The 17,710-nt window shown below is 39.6% G+C and overlaps 1 protein-coding gene across 5 annotated transcripts in view; it reads right to left on the bottom strand.

Moving 5' to 3' along the window:
• LOC124255131 (polypeptide N-acetylgalactosaminyltransferase 5-like) overlaps nucleotides 1-17,710 on the bottom strand; it is a 392,350-nt gene that overhangs the window by 37,360 nt on the left and 337,280 nt on the right. For all 5 annotated transcript variants that reach the window (XM_046688967.1, XM_046688968.1, XM_046688970.1 and 2 more), the window contains one exon: nucleotides 10,153-10,690. In XM_046688967.1, coding sequence (XP_046544923.1) covers nucleotides 10,153-10,543 — 391 coding nt within the window. In that variant the 5' untranslated portion in view covers nucleotides 10,544-10,690. The remainder of the gene's footprint in view (nucleotides 1-10,152; nucleotides 10,691-17,710) is intronic.

Genomic DNA, 17,710 nt, shown 5'->3' with positions numbered 1-17,710 from the left:
ATGAGCTTCACACATTGTGCCCATCTGGGGAATCGAACCCAGGTCTTCAGCGTGACAAGTGAATGCCTTAACCACTAGGCTACCCCACTGCGAGAGAGTGAGAGAGAGAGAGAGAGAGAGAGAGAGAGAGGAGAGAGAGAGAGACGAGAGAGGGAGAGGGGACAGGAGAGAGAGGAGAGAGAGAGAGAGGGAGAGAGAGAGAGAGAGAGAGAGAGGACGGAGGGAGAGACAGGAGAGAGAGAGAGAGAGACGGAGAGGAGAGGAGAGAGAGAGACAGAGAGAGAGAGAGAGAGAGGAGAGAGAGAGAGAGAGAGAGAGAGAGAGAGAGAGAGAGAGAGAGAGAGAGAGAGAGAGAGAGAGAGAGAGAGAGAGAGAGAGAGAGAGAGAGAGAGAGAGAGAGAGAGAGAGAGAGAAAGAGAGAGAGTAATTATTGGTTAACACTACAGCAAGTCCAGATCAATTCAATCCCTAGTTTCTATCACTGACTGTTCACTCGGAACCAATGCATCATGGCACATGTCTGACCTCAGTAGAGGTCATCTCGGCCACAGTAAATTCAGTTGTCATATACACTCTATCAAAGTAATGCAGATTAAATCCACAAACTCAAAGTCTATCTATGCATAAACAGAAGACGCATGGCATTCGTAATCTCGGGTCTCAAGAGAATTACTTCAAGGCAGTGTTTGTCAGTACCAACAGCTTACACAAAACTGACTGATCTGTGAAACCAACAGATTGTATTGGAGAACCAAACCTGCTTTAGATAGATAGAGGGAGTGAGACATTATTGCCACTGTGATTTTCGCAGCCTTAGGCAGATGGCACCCACGATATACCCGTTCAGACAGAAACCCATTCTGTCAATACAATTCATGTACCATCCCCCTTAAATCCATATTGTTATTTATATATGTACCGTTCCCCTTAATCCGTATTGTTATTTATATATGTACCATTCCCCTAAATCCATATTGTTATTTATCCATGTACCATTCCCCTAAATCCATATTGTTATTTATCCATGTACCATTCTCCTAAATCCATATTGTTATTTATCCATGTACCGTTCCCCTAAATCCATATTGTTATTTATCCATGTACCGTTCCCCTAAATCCATATTGTTATTTATCCATGTACCATTCCCCTAAATCCATATTGTTATTTATCCATGTACCGTTCCCCTAAATCCATATTGTTATTTATCCATAATGTACCTCAAGCCAATACTGTATTTTGTTGTGGGAGGAGCTGATTGTTATTTTCAGCTTAGTTTACAAGACCATGCACGCGATAATAATCGTAATCTCTTCACATAAAACAATGAGTAGCAGAACAGGAGATTAGATTTATATTGTGTTTACGAGTGTTGATCTCAAATTTCAAATTGTATTGCATCTAATGATGTTTGATCTCAAATTTCAAATTGTTACTAATATGATTTATTTAATATGTCTAGTTATGCTTTAGCTCAAATTTCAGATTTTTATAGACCAAGTTGTTTATACAATTTATATTGTGTCTAGCAATATTTTCTCTTAAATTTCTAACTTTTATTCACCAAGTTTGTTAATATGATATATATTGTGTCTAGTTATGTTTTATCTCAAATTTCACATTTTGATTGACCAAGTTTGATGTGTGCATTGATACTGGAATTGGCTAAAGAAATACAATGTAGTTTTTGCCTGAATGTTATACTCGAAATGTTCTTTTCATGTCAATAGCTGATCCCGCCATTCATATTGACATCACTACATAAACACTTCTGTTTAATACCAGGATATTCTTCTACTTAAATCCACGCAACATTCAAGAACCCTTTTTCAACAAAATAATTCTCTCAGTGTTCAAAGAGAAAAACCATCAACCTTGATGTATAAAACAAGAATTCAAACCCCTCTAATCCTTCTCATTATGTGTTATCTCTGAATTCAACATTTACGATTCAACACTACAAAAAGACATGCATTAGATCTTTGTTATGTGATTCTTCTACCGTGAGTTAACAAACTGCAACCAGTGTTAGCTTCAGAGGGTATATATCTCTCTCACAAACATCCTTGTTGATGTTTCTTCTTTTTCAATCTCTCTGAAGCTAGCAATCCACAAAACTAATCACTAACTTCAAGAGATTCTCGCATCTTCTCAAAGCTCTTAATGCTGACCATATATATTTGTACATCCCTCGTCCCAGTGTACAGCACTTAGTCGGAAGAGGCCTTTTGTCCCCATAGCTGAATTAATCTGTGTAAATGTATGTGGTGATGATGGCATCCATCTCCAGGCTCCAGTCCAAGACTTTGGACTGACTGACTGACTGAGTTTGGTTTTACTCCGCTTTTAGCAATATTCCAGCAATATCACGGCGGGGGATTTTGATGTGCGGAACAATTGGACAGAAGTGTTGGACTGTCTTTTTGAATGTGTATTTCATTTGACAAAAACACTGTAAACGTGAAAGGGGGGTCACAGTGAGTGAGTGAGTGGGTGGGTGAGTGGGTGAGTGACTTTGGTTTAACAATGCAACCGTATTTATATTTTGTTATTTAGTCAGTGAGGCAGTGTGTAATTTTGATGTTCATGTTAGTGAATGGTTGAGTAGGTGAGTGAGTGAGTGGTATGGGTTAGTGAGTAGTGAGTGAGTGAGAGGGTGGTATGGGTGGTGAGTGAGTGAGTGAGTGGGTGGTATGGGTGGTGAGTGAGTGAGTGATTATGAGTAGGTTAGTGAGTGAGTGAGTGGTTGGTATGGGTGGTGAGTGAGTGAGAGGGTGGTATGGGTGGTGAGTGAGTGAGAGGGTGGTATGGGTGGTGAGTGAGTGAGTGAGAGGGTGGTATGGGTGGTGAGTGAGTGAGTGAGTGGTATGGGTTAGTGAATAGTGAGTGAGTGAGAGGGTAGTATGGGTGGTGTGTGAGTGAGTGAGTGGGTGGTATGGGTGGTGAGTGAGTGAGTGAGAGGGTAGTATGGTGGTGAGTTAGTGAGTGAGAGGGTGGTATGGGTGGTGAGTGAGTGAGTGAGTGGGTGGTATGGGTGGTGAGTGATTGAGAGGGTAGTATGGGTGGTGAGTGAGTGAGTGAGAGGGTAGTATGGGTGGTGAGTGAGTGAGTGAGAGAGATTGGTATGGGTGGTATGGGTGGTGAGTAAGTGAGTGAGTGAGTGAGTGAGTGGGTGGTATGGGTGATGAGTGAGTGAGTGAGAGGGTAGTATGGGTGGTGAGTGAGTGAGTGAGAGGGTAGTATGGGTGGTGAGTGAGTGAGTGAGTGGGTGGTATGGGTGGTGAGTGAGTGAGTGAGAGGGTGGTATGGGTGGTGAGTGAGTGAGTAAGTATGGTTTAATAATGCATCCATATCTATATATTTTTATTTAAAGTGAGTGATGCGGTGTGTGATTTTGATGTTCAGGTTAAATGATATGAGTATATCATTTCATCAATATCACGGCAGGGGACACCAGAAATGGCTTCACACATTGTAACCATGTGGGGAATCAAACCAGGGTATTTAGTGTGATGAGCAAACGCTTTAACCACCATACCAAGAGAGAGAGAGTGAGAGAGAAAAAGAAAGATAAAAACATAGAAAGAAAGAATGAAAGAAAGAATGATAATCTTGAATCATATAACACTTTGTTTAACTGGCATGAAATACTGACACAAACTGTTCTGTTTTAACATTCTCTTTTCTTTCATATATTAAGTATACCACAACATATGGAGATTATGCATCTTGCCCTCACAGTAACTTTACAGAGCTGTCTCTCTGTTTGCACTTGGTCGTAAAACTATTTACAATTTACGTCTTTATGCCAACAATATGTCCAGCCTCCCTTCAAACCAGCGGGTCTCCTGAGTAATGGCTAACTAAGGCTCCTAATCATGCACAGGAGAAGCACTGCACAACACAGAAACTGTTCAAGTTGGCAGGATTGTGTGAAATACCCATAAGAAGTCAGCACTTCTCTGCCATAGAAATGGTTGTCACATCCTAAGCCTCTGCACATGACTTTTCTGAGTTGAAAAAGAAATGTTTTGTTAAAGGTCACCCTGAGAATTCTGAAGGAGGAGCGGTTATATTGTGTCTTGCGTGAAAGCTGTTTCTTTCAGCATCAGAAATGAGATCTTCCATTACAAAATGTTCCACTCTTGCTGGGCTGTGCTCCTAATGTCTTTGGTTTCAAATTAACAAATTGTTTTTATTTTCTTTGAAAATGACACCACATACATTTTAAGTTAAGTTTTCAGTCTAAGTCCTTGTTTAATAGTGAGTGAGTGAGTTTGGTTTTATGCCGCTTTTAGCAATGTTCCAGCAATATCATGTTGGGGACACCAGAAATGGGCTTCACTCATTGTACCCATGTGGGGAATCGAACCTGGGTCTTAAGCGTGATGAGCGAAAGCTTTAAGCACGAGGTTACCCAACCTCTCCCCCTTGTTTCATAGTTGCTACTGGTAATCAATGGCAGGGATGCTGAGCTGATACACATCATGGTATCGTACCGGCAAGTCTATCAGTCTGATCATGAAAGTTATGACATTCCGATGAGTGAGTGAGTGAGTAAAGGAAGGAGTGAGTGAGTGAGTTTAGTTTTATGCCGCTTTGAGCAATATTCCAGCAATATCACGGCGGGGGACACCAGAAATGGGCTTCACTCATTGTACCCATGTGGGGAATCGAACCCGGGTCTTCGGCGTGACGAGCCAACGCTTTAACCACTAGGCTACCCCACCGCCCCAGTACAGGAAGGAGTGAGTGAGTGAAGGAGTGAGCAAGTGAGAATGGACACAATGCAATGAGTGAGTGAGTGAACGAGTGAGTTTAGTTTTACGCAGCACTCAGCAGTATTCCAGCTATATGGCAGTGGAAGAGAGTGAATGAGTGAGAAAGGACAGACATGTATAAACCCATTCAACAAGTCAGACCTCAAAATCCATCATCCATCACCTGACCTGCACCAGTGCTGATGAAACCAATTCTGTGTGCGATCTTTACTTATAAACCTATGGCCAATGTTGTCTATTGTTCTTGCAGTTGCTTCGCATTATGGAATAACCTCGGTAGAGGTTTTACGATTGCAGGAGGTTTTACAATGACCATTGTAATACCTCGCAGGAGGTTTTACAATGACCATTGTAAAACCTCATCTGGGATACGAAGTTTTACAATGGTCGTTGTAAAACCTCATACCCATACCATTATTTATGACTGATACAACTTTGTCTTGCTATGACTGATCGTAAAATATCTAATTATTGAAAACTTCCAAGATTCAGTGGCGATATCTGGTTTCGAACCAGCAACCCATCGCTTTCTAGCTTGGCGGTTTTATCCACTACGCTACGAAGGATCGCTGTGAGGAATGAGATTGTTGGTCAGTATGAACCATGTGTTTCTCACCACGACAGGCACTTACTGCGGGCAGCGCCGCGTGCAGGACAATTAGCGCGTGCAGAGCACGAGCATTAGCGGCGTCTTGAGGGCAAGGTGTTGGCTGCCAGTGGCATCCCAGTTGACACCGGCTGTTCCATCATTTGCGGGCTGTTCCATCAATGTTGTTCTACTCAGTACATGCACAAATTGAAATTAAGTGTTGTCTTAGATGGTTTATAAGTTAGATAAAACACTCCTCCTCGGTTTTGGTTGAGATTGTAAAACCTCAGTGTCAGAAATCCCTACTACGCGTGCCCTCGGGTTTCCTTCCCCTGAGTTTTACAATAATAACAAAAACCTCGGAGTCGTGTTTTATCCTACACGTACTAACATAACAACAAGTAGAAACAAACACATCAACAAGAGTAACACACTACATGCATCAATATCAGTCCAGGTGTCACAGTGTATCACACATAATTAGCACAGGTGTTAGCACACATCAATATCTATCAACGAGTCCAGATATTGACATAACCTTCTGCTGAACGTTATCAAGATCAGATAAGCGCTACGTTTAATACTGTTATCAGCTGGGATTTGCAGATCAATAAGTCAATCTTTAACACGCGTCTACGGTCTTTACCTTGTAGATTTCATGACAATATTTCAAACCCACCGACAGCTGTGATAAGAGTCTATGTCATCTGTGTAAACATTTTTCCATGATCATGAAAACAGGTCATACATCGTGGAGGTGATATAGCCATAATGGTCTGTTTAGAATTGATAATAAAACACAAAAACATGGCTGAAGAAAACTAAGATGCCTTGAAAAAACACCACTGCATATTTTTAGGATAACATCATTTCCTAATGGACATGAGAAGAACATAAATGTTCATGCAAAGTGAGTGAGTGAGTTTAGTTTTATGCCACTCGTAGCACTATTCCAGCAATATCACGGCAGGCGACACCAGAAATGGACTTCACACATTAATTGTACCCATGTGGAAAATCGACCCTGGGTCTTCGGCCTCACCCCACCACCCTTGTTCATGCAAAGACGTAAATAGAATTGTATTTATGTGTTTGGTTCATGTGTAAAACAATTTCAGATTCAGAAAAATTCACATTTTACAGATTTTAATGGAAAATATAATATGAACAAATAACTTTGTTTTGATACAAATAAATCCATAATTTTAATTTCACATAAAATAGTATTCACACCTTGAATCAAAATTTGATTCATAATGACTAAAAGAACCTGAAATAATATTCACCTCAAACACAATATTATGTAAGAACCAAATTCTGAACTGGTTTAGAAGTTTGTAAACATTTTTTAGCATTGTCATTTGTTATACAATGTAACAAAACAAGGTGTCATCAATTGTTCAATATAGAGTAAAATAGAAGAGAAATGTTCTGTGAGGTATGGTATTCTGAATCGGCACATGATTTATGCGAGACCGTTTGTGAGCATATTTGTGCCATGTGTTCATCTTGTGACGAGATTATCATATTTATTCAGCAGTAAAATCAACACTACACTAACTCTCCAAGACAGGTGTATCAACTCCGGAAGGGTTCGGAAAGAGATCATGTCAAATATTTGACAAATATTTAGGCATTAGGGACATATTTCAAGCAGGTATGTTGCAACAAAACACCCAAGAAACTGACGATGGCAAACATAACGTCTTGTTGCCATGGGGCGGTGGGGTAGCTTAGTGGTTGAAGCGTTGGCTCGTCACACCGAAGACCCGGGTTCGAATCCCCACATGGGTACAATGTGTGAAGCCCATTTCTGGTGTCCCCCACCGTGATGTTGCTGGAATATTGCTAAAAGTGGCGTAAAACCAAACTCAGTCAGTCAGTCTTGCTGTCATGGAAACATTTTTCATTTGTATAAAATATTAAACTAATATTACTTTAAAGTAACGCATCAGTAAATAATTTCTGATGCTGTACGTATTGATGGATTCGTCATTTTCTAGCATTGTTTATCTTCAACTTGACATCACTTGACTTGTACACAACAATGTATAGTGAGAGAGTATGTACAGTGAGTGAGTGAGTGAGTGAAAGAAGGCTAGTGAGTGAAGGTAAGTGAGTAGTGTGGGTGGGTAAGTGAGTGAGTGGGGTTTAACCCTGATTTTAACAGTATTGCTGGTTTTTATATAGAAATAACAGCTTTAAAAGAGTTGAATGACTTAACACACAGTAATATACCCCATCTAGCTATGTGGTTACAATGTACAGATATGTTCACACAGACAACTAGGACAGAAATTAGTCTGACTACGGTACAAGAACTATGGGTTGTCTTAATATTTTGCTCCAGCATTTACTGTGTGTTGGCGAGTGAGTGAGTGAGTGAGCGAGTGAGCGAAGAAATTTAATGTCACATCAGCCATATCATGACCATGTCTTGGTAAAGAATTCTTAATGAACTGGAATGGTTTCAGTGGTACTGTAGAGCTCTTTGGAACCATAGCAGGCCAGATCGAGGACAGCATCACCCTTAATTTTCTGTGAGAACTCTCAGACGCCAAAATTGTAATTACATTTTTCACTGCCTCTTGAGTCAAACCAGGCACCAAAAACGTGTCGATGTCACTCTAAAAGTCTCCATTACCATTTATACAACAGGAAAAATACTGTGTGGAATCATTACAAGATGAACCTTACAACTGAACCTGTCCATGAATGAATTAAATCATCCAGAATATTACTGAGAATTCAAGTAACTATTAACAATAAGCCTGTTTATACCATGCAGTTATTCATAAAAATAAAAAATAAATAATTATATCATTGTCTGTTGTTTGGAAATATTCCAACTGGGAGACAAACATGGGGTACTGTGGGTCGACTGCTTCTAAATTCCCATAAGGAGACAAACATGGGACTCTGTGGAACTATACTGCTTCTAAATTCCCATAAGGAGACAAGCATGGGACTCTGTGGATCTATACTGCTTCTAAATTCCCAAGGGAAGGGGAGACAAGCATGGGACTCTGTGGATCTATACTGCTTCTAAATTCCGATAAGGAGACAAGCATGGGACTCTGTGGATCTATACTGCTTCTAAATTCCCATAAGGAGACAAGCATGGGACTCTGTGGAACTATACTGCTTCTAAATTCCCATAAGGAGACAATCATGGGACTCTGTGGATCTATACTGCTTCTAAATTCCCATAAGGAGACAAGCATGGGACTCTGTGGATCTATACTGCTTCTAAATTCCCATAAGGAGACAATCATGGGACTCTGTGGATCTATACTGCTTCTAAATTCCCATAAGGAGACAATCATGGGACTCTGTGGATCTATACTGCTTCTAAATTCCCACAAGGAGACAAGCATGGGACTCTACTGGGAGACAAGCACTATACTGCTTCTAAATTCCCATAAGGAGACAATCATGGGACTCTGTGGATCTATACTGCTTCTAAATTCCCATAAGGAGACAATCATGGGACTCTGTGGATCTATACTGCTTCTAAATTCCCATAAGGAGACAATCATGGGACTCTGTGGATCTATACTGCTTCTAAATTCCCACAAGGAGACAAGCATGGGACTCTGTGGATCTATACTGCTTCTAAATTCCCATAAGGAGACAATCATGGGACTCTGTGGATCTATACTGCTTCTAAATTCCTCTAAGGAGACAAGCATGGGACTCTGTTGATCTATACTGCTTCTAAATTCCCACAAGGAGACAAGCATGGGACTCTGTGGATCTATACTGCTTCTAAATTCCCACAAGGAGACAATCATGGGACTCTGTGGAACTATACTGCTTCTAAATTCCCATAAGGAGACAAGCATGGGACTCTGTGGAACTATACTGCTTCTAAATTCCCATAAGGAGACAAGCATGGGACTCTGTGGATCTATACTGCTTCTAAATTCCCACAAGGAGACAATCATGGGACTCTGTTGATCTATACTGCTTCTAAATTCCCACAAGGAGACAAGCATGGGGTACTGTGGGTCGACTGCTTCTAAATTATCATAAGGAGACAATCATGGGACTCTGTGGATCTATACTGCTTCTAAATTCCTATAAGGAGACAAGCATGGGGTACTGTGGATCGACTGCTTCTAAATTCCCACAAGGAGACAAGCATGGTGTACTGTAGTCTGTCTCACAGTCCCTGAACCACATTATATTTCCCTACTGCCAAGCCTCTCTGCAGAGCTAGAGCCCTAAATATAGCAAGTCTAGATTTCCTCAGGTTCAGGCTCTGGTCTCCCTTTTCAATATAAATGGGCTTGTTTGTTACTATCAAAATTATATATATTCAGAGACTAAGCCTTAGTCTAGGTGTACTGTAGATCTATACTGCTTCTAAATTCCCATTAGGAGACAAGCATGGGGTACTGTGGATCTATACTGCTTCTAAATTCCCACTAGGATACAAGTATGGGACTCTGTTGATCTATTATACCTAAAAATTCCCACTGGGAAACAAGTACAAGATACTGTAGATCTATCCTGTAAAAACTTCCAACTAGGAGACAAGTGCAACATGGATCTATACTGTTAGAAATTCCCACTGGGAAACAAGTACAGGACACTTTGAACCTGTCCTAACTCTGAATTCCCACTGAAAGACAAGCACAAGGTGCTGTGGAACTTGCATCCCAAGGACATATATCACTTGTTTGTTATTTAACATCGAATTCAGCAATATTCCAGCTAAATGGTTGTTCAAGGATGGATATCAAGAACCGACCTCACCAATGCAGTAAAAGGCGACTTACCTGGATCACCTGGGTTAAATGAATGTGGTGTAACTTTTTGTTTATCCATACGAACAACGCCAACATCCACAGGGGGTTTGACGTTACTGTCTTCTTTGTTTCCAGGAAATTTCAAAGAGTCTTTATCACTCTCATGAATTTTCCTATCGTGACCTAATCGTTCGCCGTCTATATGATCTTTGTTAACTTCATTTGGATGAAAATCGGGTGGCGGGTGCAACGGTTTGTCCACCGACCCATCTCTCCTGTCTCGGGGTACTTTATCCTCACCGTCCACAGATGCCCACCTGCCTGGGCCACTGTACAACATCACCGACAACAACCACAACACTGGCACCATCAACATAGCCTTGATCAACAACCCACGCCGACGTCGTAGAAAACTGGCCATTTTCAATGTGTATGTTTTTTGGACACTATCACAGATATTCTTCTGGGATTTCAACAGATTCTGATTGGTATGGAATTCCGAATACTTCCAACTGATTCAATTTTTTGTGAAACCTTTTGTTAGCTCAGCATTCTTGGAATAGCAAATCTGGAAAATAAAAGACAAAATTTAGATAAAAATCAACTTTAATTACATATAACAGTGTTCATGGGACATGATAAATAACTAGGTAAATATTTGTTCACAACTCTTTCAGCCATGAATGTAATGAAACATACGTTATATTTGGGTATTACATTTTCTCAGTAAACTACCAAGTCTAGATCTGTTGTTAGGTTGAGCCCCATCCAGGATTTAAACCCACACGCTCAGAGTCAGGCACCTAATCGCTAGCACACAATGTATGTAATGCCGTTTTGCAGTTTAACATGGCTACCCACTCAGACAAGGCAACAATAAGTACTATCTTTTAAAAAATAGAGGATACCATTTTTATTAAACGAGTTAATGATTTGGTATCAAACGAGCGAAAGAGAGTTTGATGCTAAATCTTTCACGAGTTTAATAAAAATGGTATTTCATGGAAGCGAGTTTAGTATTCTGTTACTCTCCAACATAAACTGATAGAAACTGCCTACGAAGTGTGAAGACTCTCACCTTTCAAAGTCAAGCAAGGTCTAATATCATTGTGCCAGAGTTATTAGCATTGTGACGTCATAACTGTAAGCCATTATGACGTCATACGTCTAGCGGTATTACACTAGTGTAATATTGTCGTAAAAACATTACACTGCAGTATCTTCCACGGGCGAGTAATAACTACCAGTATCCTGCCACAAGGAATCGAACCATCAACCTTTCACTCTCCAGACTTGCACGCTTTATCCACTAGATTTAGGACGTGGTCCTCAGTGAATCTAATTATGATAAAAAACACTTATGAATAACATATTATAAAAAGACACTGTCCCAGATCTACTTGTAGTAAAGTATTCCAATAAAGTTCGAATAAGTCTCAGCATGTCCTCAATATTCTCTTACTACCGAAGGGGTGGTAGGGTAGCCTAGTGGTTAAAGCGTTCGCTCGGCAAAATGAAGACCCGGGTTCGATGCCCTACATGGGAATAATGTGTGAAGCCCATTTCTGACGTCCCCTGCTGTGATAATGCTGGAATAATGCCAAACACTGTGTAAAAAACTACAGTCACTCACTCACCGAGTCAGACCACCTAAACTCACTCTTACTACCTAGTCTGTCATACAGTGGGAGTGGTGGGGTAGCCTAGTGGTTAAAGCGTTCACTTGTCAAAATGAAAACTCGGGTTCGATTCCTCACATGGGTACAACGTGTGATGCCCATTTCTGATGTCCCCCACTGTGACATTGCTGGGATATTGCTAAAGGCGGCATAAAGCCATACTCACTCACTCACTCTCATACAGAACATGAGTAAGTGAGTGAGTGAGTGAGTTTAGTTTTATGCTGCACTCAGCAATATTCCAACTATATCGCGGTGGTCTGTAAATAATCGAGTCTGGACCAGACAATCCAGTGATCAACAGCATGAGCATCAATCTGCGCATATGGGAACTGATGACATGTGTCAACCAAGTCAGCGAGCCTGACCACCCGATCCCGTTAGTGGCCTCTTATGACAAGCATGGGTTGCTGTAGATCAATATTCTAACCCAGATCTTCACAGGTCACAGAACATGAAAGAAATATATCTATAACAAGTCTCGAATACTGCAGATTCTAAAAAAGAAGAGTTTTTTGGTTCTTTAATATCATACCCTATCAGCATAATTTAACAACTTTTTTCTGTGAAATATTTTCTTTTCAGTCTCGTCACTCCCTTTTATATGTAAATACACACTTTTGAAGTCGGCTTCCACAGAAGATTAACACAATGAACAAAACATGTAAATCACAAAATTAATGTAAACATTTACATAAAGTGAAAATCATGTTTAGCTCTCCAAAGAAAGAAAACATTTTTTCCAGAGGTGCTACAAAAACACTTTACATTATCTTTTAATATAGGAATTGAAATGGGTGTAGTCTTTACATGGTCAGAAAAATAAACATATCAAGATAATGATGATCTTTTCACATACCCAGGAGCCAGTTTTGACAAGAAATAGAACCCTACCATACTCCAAGCACCAGGGATTACATCTCCTGCCAGTTCTCTATGATAAAGACCAGAGAAAAATGACTTTTATATCCCAACAGTAGCATATCAGCATAAACCTCAATCAGATTTCACTTCCAGTACAGACATTCCCCCATTATCAGGTGCAGCGATCTTGCAAACCTCTCCTTTAAAGCGCCACCGTCTTCAAGAAGACAAACAGTTACTCACAGTCATGGCTGACACGACACCCACATGGCTGAAATTATGTGTCATGCAAGGAGATAGCATTTACCAGATTTTGTTTATGAGGGCTGCTATTTTAAACGCATCACTCTCAAATAATCCAGCTGCTGAACTAAATTGGTTATCTTGCAAAGGAATTGCATTTATTAGATACTGGTAATGGATTTTGTTATCTCAATGCCATACATTGGTCAAAATTTGCAAAAGTTGCAAATATTCATGCTTCCTTATAGTGAGTGAGTGAGTTTTGTTTTACGCCGCTTTTAGCAATATTCCAGCAATATCACAGCGGGGGACACCAGAAATGGGCTTCACACATTGTACCCATGTGGGGAATCGAACCCAGGTCTTCGCATGATGAGCAAACACATTGACAACTAGACTACCCCACTGCCTCTGCTTCTTTACAAATATCATCGTCGAGCATGTACTTAATGAAGGAGTCACAGTCATTGTTTAGATTTGGCGCATGCCTGGAGTTTGAACGTTGAGACTGATTCAGAACTTAACATATTAAAGAATTTAAATTTGTATTATTTTGTTACTTTCAAACTTTTTCAGGAGACGATGGGATAGCCTAGGGGTTAAAGTGTTTGCTCTTCATGCTGAAAACCTGGGTTTGATTCCACAAATGGGTACACCACCACCATCCATCATCATCATCATTGCCATCGTTGCCATCAACATCAGCAGCAGCAGCAACATCACCATCATCGTCATCATCATCATCATCATCAACACCATCATTGTCATCATCACCATCATCATCATAACCACCATCATCATTATGGACAACAGCAGCATGAACAATAATTTCTTACTAACTATAAACTGCTCAAGCCTCAGTGCCTCTTCTGTAACTGATCAAATCAGTTATAACAATCCCCTAACCATATACAATCGACCAGTCATTTCCAAAGAAAATGTCAAGCTGACATGCATTTCTTCCCTGGAAAGTAATTTGCGGCTCTCCAGAACATCATTTGTGTTCCATCCTATAAATCTAAACATGGCCGTGTCATCGAGAAAACAATACATCAACACATTAATTTCCCTGTGTAGCAGCTAAAACCTACAAACAGACAGCATTACAATCACTAAATCAACCCCGCTGTGGCCCATTACATTCAATTAACATGAAAACACCTTAAAGCCTGTCCATTAAAACACCTTGGGCGTAGCACTGTAGCACTTAACATTCAGCAGGAAGATAGTACATTACTCTGTTGCCTTGTTTACAGCCTTGCCAATACGTTTTCTTGTGTTATGGATTATCCATGTTATTAATGAAAATTAAAAAATATATTTTGTAAGGGTTCATGGAGATTATTTTATCTTTTTATGAAATATTAAATTTGTTAAAAAGATATTAATTGTCTTTAATTAAATCACTGGAATTGATACACAGATTGTCCCATTGATTGTTTTTCAACTGACTTGATGACAATCATAAAAATTAAGTTCATTTAAAAATGGTCCCTCAACTTCATTTGAAACCTAATTTCCTTACACAATATTGTCTATTCAAATTCTTGGGAATTTAGAAACTCATACAAAGTTGAATTTGTCCAACACAGAGGGTAACTGTGATTCAGAGGTTTACTGATTAGAAAATATACAAAACCTGATTCATTTTGTGAAAGATGAGGAGACAATATAGAAGCATGATCTCCCTCAACCTGAGAACTGTCTACAAAGCTTAGAGCTCTCAACAAGGACCACTGTGTACTAAGTAAACACTTCAATTTGATCACCGAGAAATACTTCTGGAAACTGAGTTTAATAACATCATTTATAAGAATCTCATGAAGTAAGCACGTTCTGAGACCAATATAAAACAGCTTCCTGAGAAAACTTCTTCAGGAAATACATGACACATTTTCTTCAGAAACAAAAAGTAATTGCTAATACAGACAGTTGGGGCTCTCTAGAATCGATAAAGACTGTTTCATTTTTCACACAACATCCCTGGTTTTATTTTTTCATCAAATCAAATTAGCAATGACAAAAATGTTCAAAATCTCCAAAACGAAACAGCTTTGTTTCAGAAATTGTTAATTTTCAAAGCTTCTGTCACAAGGATTTAATATAGACTTTTCCAAATATATATCTGATGAAAATATAAGATCCAACTGTAGCCACAAACTATGCATTATTTTAGCAGACTGAGGCACTCTAGACTTGCCAATTGCATATGTGGGAAACTTGGAATTATTACAAGAAATGGGGTTTAACGTCACACTTAAGAATATTTCGCTCATATGACACCGTGTGCATGCGTGTGTATGTGTGGCTGTTTGTACTAGCCCAGACTTAAGCTCGTTTTATAGTGCTAGCCCACTGAGATACCATGCCACAGTTAAGCATGAATACCCCACTCAGACACATTATACTGACTCCGAGCCAACCAGTCCTTGTTGTACCCATTAATGCCGAGCGCCAGACAGGGACCAACAAGTACCATATTTTAAACGTCTTTTGGTATGATGTGGCCGGGGATCGAACCTGTGACTATCCACTCTCCGGGCGGACCCTCTAACCACTACACCACGGAGGCAGTCTATTACAAGAAAAATACATTTACTTCTCATAGTATGTTGCTGGGAACAATGATAATAAAACATGTCCATCAACTTGGTTAGAAAAAACAGTTGCAGATGGTCGAAAGACTATTACGCATGGGAAATCACTAAAGTTTCACACAAACCTTTTACAATCATTAACTTTGGAAATCCTTTTTATCATATTTGATTGATTTCATTTTTGGTCCAAGAGAGCAAGTTTTTTTGCCTGATCAGTATCAACTTTGGCCTTCTCTCAGCCCTAGGCCACTCGAGAGAAAAAAGATTATTTATCTAAATTGAATAGGCTTCACATTGGGGAATATAATGTAAATTTGTTAGCATACTTCTCGCCCATTTTGACTTATCTAAACCAAAAGTTGAGACATGAGTGGTTGTATCGACAAGTTGGAAACTCCCAAGTTGCAGAAATCGAAGATCAGACTGTTATTTTCTGTGTAAAAACACATTAATCGAATGTCAGCTCATTCGGTGTCAGAGAGAAATCTTTAAAGGTACACATCAGTGAGGAAACAGCTGGAACTCGTAACTGAAACCATTAACCTCAGGAACAGTGTAATAAAAACTATTGGGTTTACCTTACAACTAATCCACACATATATCCTGTCACTCTAAATATCAATCTCTGTTTGTCAGATCATGAGTGAGTGAGTTGAGTTTTACGCCACACTCAGCAATATTCCAGCTATATGGCGGTGGTCTGTAAATAACTAAGTCTGGACAAGACAATCCAGTGATCAACAGCATGAGCATGGATCTACGCAATTGGGATACGATGACATGTGTCAACCAAGTCAGCAAGTCTGACCACCAGACCCCATTAGTTCAAGTTAAGAAAGAATTAGCAGAAGTGGTTATGTATATCTATTAGTATTCAAATATTTATTGAGAACATTTATGTTCTAGTATTGTTTTTATGAGAGTTCTATGGAATTTATTACATTGATAATGTTATGGAACATATTTATGAGACATCTAAATCATGACATTTACTCTGATAACAAGCTTCCTGGGTATTGAATCTGCTAGATTTTCATCTCTGGAACATCTTTGGCATTCTCGTACAAACATCTTCGTTTCAATACTTTCACCATTAACGAATAATAATGAATATCTTATTAATACACTTGTATCCATCTGAGCATAATTACTGTACATGTAATTTTAATATCGTGATTTCTGTATAATGAGTTATTAAGTGGGATTTTATATGACACTTGTTCAATAATTCTAATTACAAGCACAAATTAATGTGGCCTTATTTCAAGCTGTCTGAAGAAGATTCTTCATTCACAATTCATTATTTCCATTATCCATTTTAGTCCTGAAATTCTAATTTAACTATGCCCATTGTTTATGATATTATCACATGACGCATTTACATCAATGCTTTTTCATAAATCGACATTTTCAAACATGAGATGTTTGCAAAGAATCCCTAGACTCAACTTTCAATAACAATCATCACTTCACCAACACAAATCTCCATGGTAACCTGTTTAAAAAACACATCAGAACAGTTCTGAAATTTACACTGAAATCAACATCGAAATGCTGACATCAATTTTGAAATCTGATGAAATCAACATGCAATATCTTCAACTATTCGATCTCCTCATCTAAGCCAGCCAGGCAAATGGCTGAAACCAACCTGAAATAGATCACCTAGTTCCTCCAGCACGTTCACCATCGCGACAAGCAATGCATATTAACTCAGGTACGTGTAAATCCATGTGCTCGTCCTCGTCACTACACGCTATAGCTATCCATGTCTGCTTCACCAACTGACGAGTGTCGCCAGCAGAAATTGACGAGATGTAAACGACTCCCGGATGATGTGTGCCCGTGTTCTCATGCCTTGCGAACCTTTCCTAGGCTGCTATATACACACTTTAACCAGCGACTCCAAGGAAAGAGAAAATCATTGAATTTGTTTTCAAACCATGAAGATTCAAACAAGACGCGGCTGGATGTATACCTCTGTCAAACAATTGCTATTGGCCGAGCCTGGTGGTTACTCTCCATATAAGTGCCCCCACTCTATCACAAGCTTCGTTTGCCAAACGGACATTACGTTCCCGCTGACTATTTCCGTCAATATTTCCCTCTATTTCAGCTCCTCTCCATATTTTAGTCCCATCGGTGTAAATACTCAAGACTGGTATTGACAAAGCGTTTTGTTTCACATAGCCGTGATAGCGTCCA

This window comes from Haliotis rubra, unplaced genomic scaffold (genome assembly GCF_003918875.1).
Source record: "Haliotis rubra isolate DU_JTF1 unplaced genomic scaffold, ASM391887v1 Scf594, whole genome shotgun sequence".
Classification (NCBI taxonomy): domain Eukaryota; kingdom Metazoa; phylum Mollusca; class Gastropoda; order Lepetellida; family Haliotidae; genus Haliotis; species Haliotis rubra.
Note: the sequence above shows the minus strand (reverse complement) of the source record. Positions and strands in the feature narration are given on the sequence as shown.